Source organism: Acromyrmex echinatior, chromosome 15, assembly GCF_024713525.1.
Source record: "Acromyrmex echinatior isolate Ae372 chromosome 15, ASM2471352v2, whole genome shotgun sequence".
NCBI classification, from domain to species: Eukaryota; Metazoa; Arthropoda; class Insecta; order Hymenoptera; family Formicidae; genus Acromyrmex; species Acromyrmex echinatior.
This window is the reverse complement of record NC_141866.1, coordinates 7656474-7672732: the sequence shown is the minus strand read 5'-3', so window position 1 is coordinate 7672732 and position 16259 is coordinate 7656474. Positions and strand designations below refer to the sequence as shown.

Sequence of the window (16259 nt, the reverse complement as noted above, 5' to 3'; positions counted from 1 at the left end):
GGTGCACACCAGTTCAAAAAATACAGGAATAAAAAACGGATTTTATTTATGAACTGTATCTCTAATGACAAAAATATTTATTTTAATTTACTGTTTATTTTTTAAGATTTATACTTTAGTATGTGTGTTGGTTTCTTTTCTTGTCCGTTCTACGAAATATATATATCTAATAAAATAAAAATACTCTTATTCTGATGTTTTATTATGTTTATTTCTTTAAAATTTAGTGTTTGACCAACTTGAATTGGTTTCTTTTTTCTTAATCTATAAAGTATACTTTATGTTCCATTTGACAGATATAAAATAAATGAAGATGAAAACAAATACTAATTTATTCATGTAGCCGTATCAAATAAAGATCCTTATGTTTTTCATAATAAAAAGATAGAACAACGAAGATTGTTTTATTGGAAATCATGCAGCAATGTATTGTAATGTACACTAATTTTTTGGCTAATAAACTGACTTAATAATGATAGAATTAAAGAGAATCAAAAAATTAAATGACTACGAAATTAATTATAAAATTGTAGCAACTATAAAAAGTATATAAAAAATATAAAATACATGTGCCACAATAAACTCGGATATTATTTATCTTATAAAAAGAAGTAATAATTTATATATTGTTGGTATGTGTATAATCAATCTAAAATAGTCTTCTATATAAGAGATCAAAGATAAAATATTTCAATGTAATCTCAAATGTGATGTTTATTGCTTAAATGATATAAAATACGATATAAATAATAACTGTCGCTCTGTATGCTTATTAGTGATACAACGTTTAACATTTCTTATTGTTAAGTATGCATAGAAACATTTTCTGCGTTAATAAAATAAATCTTAAATATTAGTTATCATATGATTAAGCACCGAATTGTTTAAAATTTTATGCGTAAAATGCTAATATATGAACAACGTATGTACAATGCTAACAGTATCGTGAATATAGACATAGAAATTGTACATATCGTGAAACTATCTATAAAAAAATTTGTTCTGTAAATTTAAAATATATTTTGTGATTTCTAGTGTGATATATATATATATATATATATATATATATATATATATAAAGCGTAATATTAAACATCCTTAAATTACGCTTTGCCTCAGCTTACAAAATGTATTTCTACATGTAAATAAAGTACATAAAAAATATATTTATTTTATATACAAAATTTGAAATTAAACTTGATTTTGACTGAAATAAAGAATGACAAGATCATGTAATTTATTTTAAACACATCAAATAATTTTAAATATAAAAAATAAATTATTTAATAAACTTATTGAAGAAAACAAGAATCACATACAATAAAATTTTCATGAAGAAATTGTATCTGAAACATTCACAATTTATATTATCAGATTTTTTGTGTCATAAACAATAAGGTCCTGCGAAACAAGAATTCAAGAAAAATAATTTTCTAAATATTGTTTTGTGTAAAGTTAAAAAGTCTTTAACGTAAGTGCAATCGTTGGCAAGAATCGTGTATATAGATCTTCGTTTTCACCATTTTTGAAAGAATTGTTAGAGATACTGTCGATCCCTAAAGCTTTTTAAGTCCTAAGCTTTCCTATGTTTTGTGCAGTCGAATAAGCATGAGCGACGCTATCTAGAATAACGAATTAAGCTAGTTACAATTGGGCCGACCCTCTCCACGCGGAATCGAAACCGCACGTCGTGTCGGAGTCGGAATCGCCGTTTTGCTGGACGCCACCAGACGCGATGGAGTTGGAGTTGATCGATGTCGTAGACGTTGGTCGACGCTGAACAGTCCGATTCGGTCGGCTCATCTTACCTTGCAGCAACGGAGTGGTTGGTTGACTGGCGACCTGCTGCCGCTCCTGCGATGAACCGAAATCCTGCGGCCGTCTGCTCCTGCGCTTCTTGATGGGCGCGTACTTCGGCGGTGGCATCAACTTCTGCTCCAGCTTGCGACAAGAAACGTCACAGCGAAACACGAGAAATTAGAATGGACAGTAACACTGCATGTTGCGTTATTAATGATTATATTAACCAATATGTGTGCATTTGCTTTTATTCTACTTATAGAATTCTATTAATTTGTATAATTATATATTTCTATTATAAATATTCATATATTTTTTATTAGATAATGTAATATATAATTATACATATATATACAGTGCGTACTTTTTTGGGGATTTCAAGCAACGCGAACAGACCTATTTAATCAAAGAAACTAAATACGTATATTTTTCATTATGAAATTTATGCATTATCTTAATCTGTAACGTGTTCAATTCGATATATGACACATTGAATCCAAGAGAATAATACCTGAACGTTATCTGCGGATCCCCACGATTTATGAATCTTCTCGTTGTTGTTGTTAGTCGTACTGCTGGTTGCCACACCCAGGAATTGGCTGAAGGCTTCCGTAGTACGTTTCACGCGAACGTTCAACGAGCCAATTCGTAGGAAACCAAGATCTTTCTCTGTGTATTCAATCAATCGCTCTGTTACGATGCTCTTGCAGTTGTCTTACTTATTACAACGTAACTTTTACAATGGAAGAATACGGCCAATCGATAGACTCGCGTATATCTCTGATGACCATTTATATTTTTTTACGTTAAATAATTCTACAATGGAAATATAATACTCTTCGATTATTATAAAATCAAAACTGACACTATACGATTATAAGCGGGGTTATTAAAACTATAAAATTGACGGAATGAAAAGGAAACTAATGCTTTGGTGTTAATGTCTATTTAGCTTGTTTCTCATGCGCTAAGTTAGTCTCTAAAACGCTCTACTAAAACGCTCGGACACCAAAGGAATTATTTCTTACCTGCATGCTTTTTCCTTGCTTTTATTTCTGAAATAAAATAGAAAATCATTTGAAACTGTGTCTCGTACAGACAGCGAGAAAAGGGGAAGATTGATAAAAGAATATTGCAAGTGAGTTAGAATCGAGTAAAAAGAAAAAGAAGCTATTGATTAAAAAATACGATATTGCGGGATGTATTAATTATGGCTAATATACTTAATAAAGTCTAAAGAGAAGCAGCTTTATACGCACAAATTTTGTTAATAACAAATCTGTAATTAAAAAATAATCTTAACGTGTGTGTGTGTGTGTGTGTGTGTGTGTGTGTGTGTGTGTGTGTGTGTGTGTGTGTGTGTGTGTGTGTGTGGAAATTATTTCGTATAATTAATAAAAGTATAATTCACGTAATATAGAATTAGATAGAAAGAATAGGGGAGTCAACGGGAAGTTAATAATACGGTTAAATAAATTAGTATAAAAATTGAGTCTACTTTCCCTTTCGAGAATTACACGTCCTGTCATTGTTATCAGATATAATAATTATCCAGTGTGAATAAAACGTGATGCTGAGAATCGGCTGATGTGATATGTATGTATGTGCTTCTCATGCTTACGTGTACATGCTCTATTTAAGTTATAACACATTACACACGCACTCTCTCTCTCTCTCTCTCTCTCTCTCTCTCTCTCTCTCTCTCTCTCTCTATCACGTACACAAAAACAATAACAAATAATAGTAGCAATGATGTGAAACGAAATATCTTATATAACGATAAAATAAATGACGATGCAGGAGTAGAGAGTCTTATTATGTTTTAATTTGTGTCAACGCTTCATTATTTATGACATAAAAAATTACAAGTTCAATTCCAAGATTAATTTCACTTCACATTGCCAGTTACATAATATTAATTTTCTACGACGATGTACTACTGCCACTTGAATAATTTATGTTTCATAGCCATTGCGAAACGTATGATCAACATTTATCGATGAAAAGGAAACGGAATGTACACGTATGTTACGCACGAAAAGAGATTGTTTCGTTACTAATAATTGATTATATATTAAATAAATTAATTTCTGAAGTGAATATATTGGGTCATCTAAAAAGTATCCGCGGTTTTTAGATGATCCAATATGTTAGAAGTGAATATTTATGCACATCAACATAGAGTTGTTACTCCTCCTGGAATAAGTACGTCAAAACTACTGTAAACTCTTTCAACATCAACACATTTTCGACATTTCAGACGTTTAGCAGGGGAACGAACATTGCTCGTAAAGCGCCAGAAGCAAAACGGGTTCGTGTTCAACGCTCGCTTCTTTCGGCAAATGATATCCTCGGGCGAGTCTCTGGAGCGTACACACACTCGCGCAGCGAGGCCCGTGAAACTTCGAGATACTCACGTCAGAAGTGCAGAAAAGTGACAGTCATACGTTACTCTAAGGTGCGCCTACGTACTTTAATCTGGCGACACACAAGCGCTTTACTACTTTAGCGGAGGTGTGCTTCTGAACTTGCCTGAGTGTAGCGGCAGCAGTAATCCCTACAACAGAAGAATACTTCCAGAGCCCCGAAATACTCACCGAAGAGCGAGCCCGTAACCATTCTCCATTTCGACTATTCCGAATACCGCGTCACGTCATGCCTGACCTACGTCTATACACCTAATAAATCTAAAGAGGCATCTAAAGCGATAGAAAAATATCCTAGATATCCTAGCTTGAAGATGCATTGTTACCTACACAGTATTGCTGGTAACGATATATATTGAGAGTTAATCATAGCAGAGTTACTACAGCAAGGATGTTAATAGACGTGCGAAATTTAGCGATATGCAGAAATAGCGATGTTAAGATAAAGTCCAGATGTAAGCACGCGGAGTATCTAGTCTGAGAATACTATCTTGCAAGGTACTAACAATATCGTTGCTGCATCATATGCGATCTTCAAAGATTAGGTGGAATCGACTGTTAACGGACCGTGCTGGAGCGTGACAAGCAAACGTCACGAAAACGAGCGGGAGAATGATGAACAATGATCGACAAGGGATACACGGTGGAAAGCAACGGAACTTTGACGGGACTCACACTGACAAACGGTGTAAATTACAGTATATTACGAGGCGTAATTGGTTTTACGGCGGCGACGTAAGCGGTGGTCGGGGCGCGTTTGGCACAGGATCGGGAATTCTTTTAGACAACTTTTCCAGACGGCGATTATGTATCTTTTGTATTCACGTTATGCAAACTGCTTTCTTTCTACGGCCCCCGTTTTCATAGCGTGAAACGAACAATGTCTTATTTGATAGATAACATGTGAAAAAAAAGAAGATTCGTACAATATGTGAAAAAAAAGATTTTAATATCCCACGGTCAAACTTTCGCTGCAATTTCGCATATGTGAGACGACGGGGAGAAAGGGAGGATTGGTATGAATAATTTATAAAACGTCGTCGTGATCTTGTTCGTCAACACGAAACGGGTTGTTTTTCTTAAATCGACAAATGAATGAAAATAACGTGTACTATATTCTCGAAAGTGGGCGAGAAGATTGCTTTGTACAGCTTATAGTTAAAGTTCTCAAAAATAGTCTCATAAGTCATATTTATAAAAGACGCCATTAATTCGTAATATACGAATTAGAGACGTTAATATCATACACGAAAAGAACAGTTTTACTGAAGTATTTAAAAATTTAACTAGATACACAAATCTGAAATTAATTTCGTTGGATTATCAAAATAATTATGTAGAACGCTCAAATTAATTTTTAGAATGTTAAAATTTTTTACAACATCCTCATGCTTAAAAATTTTACATAATTTGTTTCACAGCCAAACAAAATTATTTTCAAATCTATATCTAGTTACATTTTTACGTATTTCAGTAAAACTGTTCTTTTTGTATACTATTGAAGGAACTAATGCTAATTATGAAGAATATCTCAGAATATCCACGCAAACGCAACCCTTCGCAGATTATGTACAAAAGTTGCATTTCGCTTCTCTAAGTAACGTCTTCCTTCATAAAGAGAATGTACTTACTGTGGAACGTGTCCTGGCTGACTGCCGCCTCTTGCGAGGCTAGATACTGTCTGGCCTTCCTACCGCTGTAGTCACGAATGTCCTGATTCGCGCCTGAAAATATATTTTCAAAATCCGTCATTAAATCATGCGATCATTACGGGGTTTTGTCATTTCACAGAGAAAATGCATACTCACCGTATACTTGAACTAAGAGATTGAATATGTTCTCGTGGCCAAATTGCATAGCGATATGCAAAGGTGTGTATCCCTAAAATGCAATGACAATAATTTGACGTAGAGATCTTCAAGTAACATTAGATATTATTCTAAATATAGATAGATTAAACACTTAAAATAGAATGAGATATTCATTTCATTTTATCTTAAGCACATCCTAAATATGGTGGACAATCAAAAATTGCCTAATATCCATTTCTGCTAATGTAAATTAATTTTAATCTCGACTTTAACTGACTTTTTATCTTCTTTTAATTTTATATAATAGAAAAAGAAAAAGATAAAGAGTAAATTAAATCAAGATTAAAATTAATCTACATTGATAGAAATGGGTTGAAAAGATATCCAATATCTTATTTGAGGATCTCTTTGATATATATATTTTAGTACAAGGCATAACGTTTTCAATCGTTTAAAGAATAAATGGACGTATCTCCGATCTTTCCGTAGCGACGTTTAAATACACTTATATAGATATTAATTATGTTCAGGAGTAAGGAGAGCGTATCGATAATTAGGCAAATTAAAAGACGAACAATATTCTCGTTCGACGAGCGTGTAAAATATCACGAACACAATGTTCACAAATCACGTGCTTTCACGTTGACGCAAAGTGCGCGCGCGTTATTAATATACTTATAAACATGTTCGGTCTACAATTTAATGAATAATGTATCTGTAATTGTACACGTGTATTCCTCCGTGTTGTCCGCCATTTCCGGCGCCGTCTTACGAAAAGGATACGCCAATCTCCTTCATTCTCTCTCTCTTTCTCCCGATAGAAGGAAATCGTAATAAGGTGGAAAAAAAATAATAGGGAGGGACCGTATCACACCTTCTGTCCGACATGTTGCATATCTTATTATGATTTGCTCGAATGCGTGACGTACATTTACGAGTAAGACAGCAACGATAGGAAGGAGACACGGAAAGAAAAGAGGGATGGTTGCGGTACCGTCGCAAAGACAATGAGTAATTAATGGCACCGTATTATGAATATCATCTCGAGCGTGCGAATTCGCATTTCCGCGACAACGGCGCGATCCGAAACAATCACATATGTGCGTGCGTGTGTAAGGGAAACGGCGAGACGAAAAACTAGCCTCGCGTGCATCGCCTCTATCGTTTGCACGCATGCATTTTTATTCAGCTCTTATGCGAATCTTCATATTCCTATCTGAACACAATGCCTCTTCTAAATGCCGCAAGCAAATTGAGATAATATAGATTGTCCGCTGATTAATCTTGACTTCAAGACACATTTTAATTAGAGTCGTAATTAGCACAATATTTAACATTACGAAGCGAGGCTAATCTGCACCTAAAATCGAAATTATTTCTTGACAATTTTTTGATCGATCTGTGAGTAGCACAAAAAGTTAAACATTTGGATATATACATTATGTACATATAAATCGATTGTGCACGTAATTGAACAGACGATCTTAACGTGAATTTAAATAAAGTCAGGTCATTAAACGACATGAGACCTTTGATATATAATGTGTAAAGGAAAATAACAAATGCTTGAACAAATATCAATCCGTGGGCACGTTTCCTTTCATGTGATGCTATTTCATACAAGATATTTTTATTAAGCGACATCGTTTCATTAAGAGATAATATCAAACTAATCTACAAACGTAAAATGTTAAGTGGAGCTCTTACATTTTCATCGTCGCGAACGACACGTCAAGGTCTTCGGGATATCGCGCTGTACGAACCATTTATTGCGAGGGCAGAAATATTAAGAAGGCGTTATCTCACAATTAGTCTCGTTCGACTCGGGCAGGCAGGTGAAAAGAGCTGCTTTTCCAGCTCGCGTGTCAGGCAACAGCTGCCGGCCCCGATGGCTCTCTTTCGCTTTTATAAAGGTAATACAATACGTGCATTTGATCGCGACCGACGATCCACTTTAATGCGTAGTAGCATTATGATAGTTACAAGTGAATCCGATAAGGTCTATGAATTTATCGCCGCACGGATGATTTTGATCGTCGAAATAATGTATGTTGGATATCGGACGGAAAATTATGCTGCAGGTACCACAGTATGAGATAATCGTTTTCTTCTGTATTTTATATCGTAAAATGGATAACTCGAGTCAAATTTATCAATTTATAAAATTAAAAAAAATAAATTTATTTATATAACTTTGGCCCAAATTAAAAAAATACCTACTTTCTAAAATCTTTGGAATAGAATCTAACTCTAAAGAAATCTCACTCTTAAAAATTGATAATTGAGCCATCTTTTTTCAACATTGGCTCAATTGTCATTCTTTAAAATTAGATTCCACTTTAAAGATTTTAGAAAGTAGACAATATGTCCAAAATCAGAAAGTAATATTTTAATATTCTGTTTAAGCATTTTTAAAACTTCCCTGGTTCATAATCGAAATCAAATCAATATCGATTGATTTTTCGGATCGTTTGATATAGATTACATTTTCTATTGATCTTCGAAGAAAATCGATATTTTATCAACATGCATCGATAAAATGTGCATCTTCTTTTGAAGATCAATAGAATATCTAGTAAATATCAAATCAAAACGGTCCTAAAAATCAATTAATTTCAAATCGAACTCGAGATTGAGCCAAAATTATTTGATTTTGCAATATCTATATATTTATAATTAGATAAAGTATCTCTATCGTAAGTCCAAATTAAATCTCATGATATGTGATAGAATATGAGCTAATACTCGCATCGTAGCTGTAACCTCTTTTGCTGAAGGAAAATTGGTTTAATTTATATAAAAGTCATTGAAAACCGATCAGCCAAGAAGAGTCGATTACGTAGTGCGGCCTTGAATTAAGGTATGCAAAACGCGAAGCCACCGATATATGAAGTCTCTATAAACAGCTTTGTCCCTTTCAATTGACAAATCGAAATTCATGAACAATTGATCTTTGAACGAACACGAGCGGTGTAGTAGTCCTACGAATAACAAAAGGAACCAAATTAAAACTCAACAGGCTGCAACGTAGGTTTCAACACTTTTGAGCGCAACTCAAATGATGCGTCATGAATTGTTTTCCATTGAAAGGCTATTCATCGCTCGACGATCTCGCGAACATGCTTCGCCTCGGCACAATTCGCAGACGGTATCTACGGTGAAAAGTAACCGCAATCGGTCAGGGACATCGTGTATTCCTGCCGTGGGCTAGCATTCATGAAAGAGCACGTTGTATCATGTACACGCCGCGGTCACGATGCTCGCGTCGATAAGTACGACAAATTGCACGTAATTGTGTGCGTGTGCGAGTCATTATCCGGCGGAGACGAAAACGCAGACGAAATTGTCTTAAAAGTGCATTTTACATGTAAAATGTACGAAATATTTGAAGGGAGGAAACGAAGGAGGGAAAAAACCAGGTGCGTCTGAAACATATCAAAATACTGTTGTACTCTATGTATTTTTCATATTCACCATATGACACGAATGTAAAATGGAGTTTTTTTAAATAAGCTTCTATCTATTGATCTTAATTTTAGAGTCTTGTTGCATTAATTAGAGTTTTTTTTGATAGATTTAAATAGAAAAGTAACACATCGGACACTTATAGTTAAATCTATTAAACATTTTAATGGAGATACTGTCCATACAGCACAAATCATTCCAGCAATATTACAGTAACGTTGCAATAATATTATTGCAAAGTGCATTGCATTGCAATAATGTTGCTGCAAACTCCTATACTATATGGACATAAATTCAATTACAATAACTAGAATTCTGATTATCATAATTAGACTTCTGATTCATATAATCAGAATTATTTCGTTTTATTATATTTCTTATTGATAACCAAAATATTTTCTTTCAGTATATTTCTATATCGAGAAATTTTTCAAAAATATCACTTTGAGGGTCTCTTGATTAAATTATAAGAGAAAAGAATAAATGCACAGAAAAAGATTTTTGTAAATTGAATTTGCAGATGCAATATGTTTCATTTCAATTATATTTGCGGCATGCATAATCGTAGTACATTACATTGGCTATATGTGTCACCGGCTGTAAAGCCCATGGTGGAAAAATGCGTAACGAAAGAGCCGATTTGAATCTGTATAATGCTTTTACCCTCAATTAAAATCACCCTCGAGATACGCGACCGAGCGCGACATTTGGCCGCGTTACGGAAGTGCGATTAAAAAATCGTCCCCGTGACTGAGTTCATGAACAACGCTCGACTGTATATCGTAGCGTTTAATATCGAACTGTGCAATAAATGATAGTGACAAATGTGTCAAAACCGCGATCGTAGTTATCGAAACGGGACGCACCCTCCGCGTTCAGGCACCCTCGATAATACGAGCTGAGGGAGAGAAGGGGTTGGCTGATTCGCGCGTGGCTCACCCCCTTAAAATTTCTAATTTATTTCACTTTAAAATCCCCGCGCCTAAAGGTACGCGCGCAAAAGTCACGACATATAAACACGGTCACATATAGAACGGAAAACGGCACATATATGGGGTGGACTTTGCGCGTCACCCTTTTGCCAACTCCAATAGCATGCGACACGTGTGTCCTCGCGACAAGTGGCACGACACACCCTTTACCGAGCTCACGCACGCACCCTTGCTCATCCCTTCGTGATGTGGATGTGCACTTACGAGGTGTCGTAAAAGCAACGGCTTCTTGCGATTCGTAGATATTTTGGAAATCTAATTAAGAACAGCTTATTGCTTAAATGTTCAAATTTACGACAGTTTTTGAACTAGAAACGCGACAGAGGTTTTATAGAATTTTTTATTTTACATCAGAGAGATAACTTTATATCCTCAAAGCATTTAAGTGGATTTTAATGAGATTATAATTTGGATCAGGATATTAAAAAAAATAGAACACCTCGATGATTATAAAGCTTGAATTTTAATTATCAAATAGGCATATTGGATCCTAGATTCACGTTATTAGAAAGTGAGTGACTTTTGAAACACTCTGTATGTAGGTGGATACGTGCACGCGGAGAACCCTCTTTTTATGCTCACGATGATATTTTAAAGTAGCAATGTCCTGGCACACGCGGAGTCTCGAGACAATATCGCGTCCCTACCGCCACTTCGTCTCCGTCTTTCTCGTCTCTGTTCGTTTCTTCTCTAGAGTGCGCCTACTCGCGCGTAACATGTCCTTTTTTTCTGCCTCACTTTTTCGTTTTTCTCTCTTTCATCCTTGCAGCAGCCTTCAGGAACAGGACAGCTGCCGGCCACCAATATCACGCACGCGTATATCACCGTTGAAGATTTTCAATTTTAATATTTTCCTACATCGGGCCGCCTTTACGAGCCGCTATATCATAACGGCACTTCTCCATTCCCCCGCCTATTCTAGAAGTGTGAAGGAATCGGGGGGGAGGAAGCTCGCACGTTCCGAGAATATCTCGTTCTTCGACGTGGGCCTGGTCGAAAATCGGTTGGAAGGCAATATCATTTTCTGCGATCTATTGTGTAGACATTTTTTTACATGTCTCGTATATTTTCGCATAATCAAAATTCAACTCCAAAAAGTTCGATTATTGTACTTCATTCTACTTGTACTCTGTACGTTCTACTTATTTCTGATAATATAAGTAAAATGTTACAATAATCAAATTTTTCAACTAAATTATTTTTAAAAGATTTGTTTGCCCATATCCAAACAAAAGATTAGGTAATTCAATCAAATAGGTTTTTTAGTGTGTATATTCACTGCAGTGATATTAAGATTACATCAAAATTTTTAAAATCAGATCAGGAAAAAATGGCAGACATTTAGTTTGCAATCCTGAACGCATACAAAAATACGTATAAATTAGTAAAATATGTCTTAGAAAAAATGCGGCTTATTGTAAGCCACAAAAAATTGATTGATCGCTTATTTTTTTCACATTTGACTGATCGGCTTAAAAGTTACTACTTATATTTACATATTGCAAATCGAGACTAATACAGGATAACGTGAGAGTCAAAGCAAAATACTTAAAAGGCATTTTAAAATCTCGGACGGCTTCGAGAAATCCTCTTGGACATTCCCGGACATGCTAAAAGAAGAAAACGGGGGAAAAAAGGATGGCAATCCTAACTGCGATGAAGATACAAAACTGAAACATGAACGAGTCTAATCGGATAAACTAAACTTCGGACTAACTAAAATTTTATTCCTAGAGATTAGGCTTCTTGTTACAGTTTGCTTAAATATATCTATTTCATATTTTTTTCTTTTCCAATCTTTGATGATCCAAGTTGCAGTAATTTGTAAAAACTAAAAAATTCAGGGTTGGAAAGTTATTTTGTAAAAATAACAGTTACAGTTCCAAGTTAGATTAAAAATTAACTCGTTACAATCATAGTTACTAAAAAAGTAACCTTTTAATTACTTTCAGTTACTTTTCTGTTATAATAACAGAACAATATGAATGACAATATCATTAGTTATTCAAGAAAAAAATAATTTACGTTTACAATTTACTGACCTATCAAAAAATACTTCGAAGCATTTGTAGCATCAAGTGAACTGTAGTCTAAATCAGTATTCAGATTTTAACCAGTCACATTAAATTAACAAATAAGTTTAAAATGTAAAGTAACTGTTAAATTAGTTATTGGAAGAAATGCTATTGGAAGAAATAACTAAGTTAAGATACAGTTACAGATGAAAAAAAGGAAGTAAGTTATAGTTATTGAAAAAAAGTAACTGTAATTGTAACTGTAACTTAATTACAAGTAACTAGTTACTTCCCAACCCTACTAAAAATATTATAACGCGCGACAATTTCTCTTATTGTTAACAATTTTTCATATTATCCATTCCTAATGATGAATTCTAATAAGGAATTACATGGTTATCACTCATGAGATACATTCTAGTCGCATTTACAAAACCCTAATCAAGGATAGAATTGTCGTTACGTCGGGTAAGGATGCAGGCGCCAGGCGATGCAGACGGTCGGCTTACGGGAGTCTCCTGTGAATACGGGACCACCGTTTTTTGCGGGGATTAAATGCGAGCTGATGCCGCGATAAGCCGTAGAAAAGTACGGTAGAAGCGGTACCGGTGACAGATTATGCCAGTGACTGCGATCTGCTTCGTCGAGGCTGCGGCGCACCCGTTTTATTTAACACCGACCGGGGATTTAAAAAAAGAATTGATAAGTGGCGGCAAAACCGCTGTAAATTCTTACGATAAGCAAGCCGGAGTTTCTTCACCGACGAAACCAAACATTCGAAAAAAACAGACCGCTCGCGCTATGATTTTTTACACTAAAAGCACAATCAGTCAGATCCGTTCGGTGTTTGTTGCACCGAGAAACATTCCGCTGCATCGAAAATTCTAAAGCTTGCGTGATGAGATGAAGCTGCGCAGCTTGATGTTAACATCCTGGGTAAAATAACTTGTCCGAGTCAGTGACATTTTAAATAATGCAAGAATTCAAAGAAAACTAATGAATATCGAGTAACACGCGAATCGAAGCACGCATGAGGAAGAGAATAATTTTTTTTTTATTTCCCATTATCGTGCTTTTTGCAATTTACTGATTTTTTCAGGTTTCCGGTGGCCATGTCAAGCGAACCGGTATCGATGCCCTCGAGTGGCGGATATTAGTCGAGGATGAGATCGGCGCTGTGCCACAGGCGATTCCGCGTACATTACGAAGCTACCGGGTAATCGCGGAGTTCTTTTTTTTTTTTACTCTTTTCCCACCGTTCTTTCATTTGCCACGGGATTGGGGGAAAGCCAGTGCCCGGGATAAGCCGTAGGAAAGCGCGGCGCAGGAGCGATGCCGGTGACAGATTACGCCGCGCCGCGCGATCCACAGTCTGGTCCTAAAGCCGCGCCGTGGAAAAAAGCAGAGCGAGGATTCGCCGAGGACAGATCTCCCCCGTCCGGGTGTGGATTACCTACTCTACATCGGTACGTACACGAGCACGACCGTATTCATTATATCCGGCGCTAATCCCCAGCAACATCGAGTCAGCCGGGATTGTCATTGGGAAGGTACGAAAATAGCGACGTCTGCGCGCATAATGTTTCTGTATTAAGGAAATCTCTCATACACTCTTATGCGTGTACTCTTGATTCTCTTCTGCTATACTCTTATATACTCTTGACTTCTGGACCTTACTCTTGAAAAATGTACAAAAATACTAGGGAAATCTATAATATATATGTAACGTATACTTTAATATTTTCCTATATTTTAATTTCTCTATTTTATATCAAATTATTTAAAGAAACTATTTTCCAATTTTTTTTATATGGTTTGGAAATTATCGAAGCGGTGTTATAAACGATGGTATAAAGAAAATTGTCGTTTTTTTTTTCGATAAGATTTCTATAGTTGAGAGAACGCTCAACGGATGACAACGAATTGTAGAAGAACGTGGATTTAGAGGCAAGAAAGAAAAGGTGTGCTGCGGTGTCGACAGGTCAGTTCGGATTACACCGGCGGAAACAAATGAGTCTACCGTGCGCGAAGAAGCTATGGTGAAGACCTTACAAGAAGATAAATGAACCGGCTTTCGGAATACACGCGCTTCGAATTCAATTTCCATCTAATGACGGAACGACAAAGGAAAAAATTTAAACGAGTTAAGTAAGCTCCTTCCAACTGGTCGAAACGACAATTCAAAAATATCAAATATTTCAATTTGTCGTAAAATCGTTATATTCTCGCTAATTGTAAGTGTAATATAAAAAATTAAATTTTCATAAAATTATAATGATGTATTGCTCAAATACATCATCATGGCTTATGTGATAGAAAGAAGAAAGATTAACATTTAGAGAGCGGGAGGTCTATTTTTAAAATCTTACAGCATTTTCTCGAGTAAGATTTTGCGGACAACATTAGGAATAGAAATAGATATAAAACATTAAAGAAATAAAAAATTAGAAATAGATTGAACATAACGCATAACGAATACAAATAAAACACAAGACATCATATATGTTATAACTTATTTCTATTTGTATTCATTGTACGCGTTACATTTAATCTCTATTCCTACTTTTTTATTTCTCTAATATTTAATATTTATTTCTGTTTTTAATATTTCTTTCATATGTGCAGAGCCTAAGATTTATTATAATTTATTGTATTTCTATGACAGGCCCTATAGTGGCTTTCCGTCTTGTAAAGATTATAAACCTAATTGGCTTTAGAGTAACAAATACTGGCAATCACAGCCCAATGCAATGTCCGCAACAAAAAAATTGAAATAACTTTGTTGTCCAGTATAACGCGAGGATAGGAGCCCGAGATGGAGTTTGTCGCGAACCACTAACGAGCAAGGACCTCGTTTTCCCTCTTTCCTCCTCTAAGTACTCGCCTCCCTCGTCGCACGCCGTCTCTTGTCGTGAAGCACTCCCGGCTTATATAAGTCTTATAAAGAGCAAAGAGCGGCGGGACCACACACATCCGATCCTATCTGCGGGCTTTTCTGTGCGCTTCGACCATCTCTCTCCTTTCCTTTTCCTTCCTGCCTTCCTTCCTTTCTGCTACGCTGACTCTCCGTTTGTTCTACCTCTTACAACACGACTCGCCCCCTAAACCGATCCCGCTCTCCGTACGTCTGGCAAATTATACGCGATCGTGACAAGGACCGCCGCAGATACTCGCTCTTTCTCGATGTTATCCAAATGTATCTGGGATACATTTTGTCTTAATCTCGATGTAAAAATCATTGATGTAAGAAATAGAATTCATTAAAGACGTTATTTTTTTAATATAATTATAAATTGCTAATCTACTTACTGCGTATTACTTAAAACATATTAAGCTATAGTTAAAAAATAAGACACACTTACCCCATTCTGCATCATCCGATGGAGGCAACCAATGGTCAGACATCGGAAATATAAAAAAAAAAATAGGAATTTACATTATCGTTCAAATAATAGTATAAGATCGAATAATCGCTTCAATATTCCATATGTAAATTAAACCATCGTTCTTACATTTTATAATGTCCATACACACTAATTTTATGAACAAATATTTTATCCATCGATCTTAGGGAAACGATACTCACCGTAGTTTCATTGACACTCTTGATGTAGTCTTTGTAAGTACCCGCTATTAATTTAACGATGTTCTCGTTACCATGTTTAGCTCCCCAATGTAAAGCTGTCTGCAACATACATGAAGAAAGGCGAGGTGATAATTCGTTTGTCAGTCGTTTAAATCGCATGGCGA

General features: G+C 35.5%; 1 protein-coding gene across 1 annotated transcript; it reads right to left on the bottom strand.

The window, feature by feature from the left end:
- Positions 1-688: 688 nt before the first annotated feature.
- On the bottom strand, positions 689-15886 carry LOC147907253 (uncharacterized). Its single transcript, XM_087413840.1, has 6 exons — positions 15872-15886; positions 6035-6107; positions 5858-5950; positions 2829-2855; positions 2312-2469; positions 689-1941 (listed from the first exon to the last, which is right to left on the bottom strand). The coding sequence occupies exons 1-6, from the start codon at positions 15884-15886 to the stop codon at positions 1645-1647; spliced, it is 663 nt and encodes a 220-aa protein (XP_087269966.1). The 3' UTR covers positions 689-1644.
- Between the last annotated feature and the right edge of the window lie 373 nt (positions 15887-16259).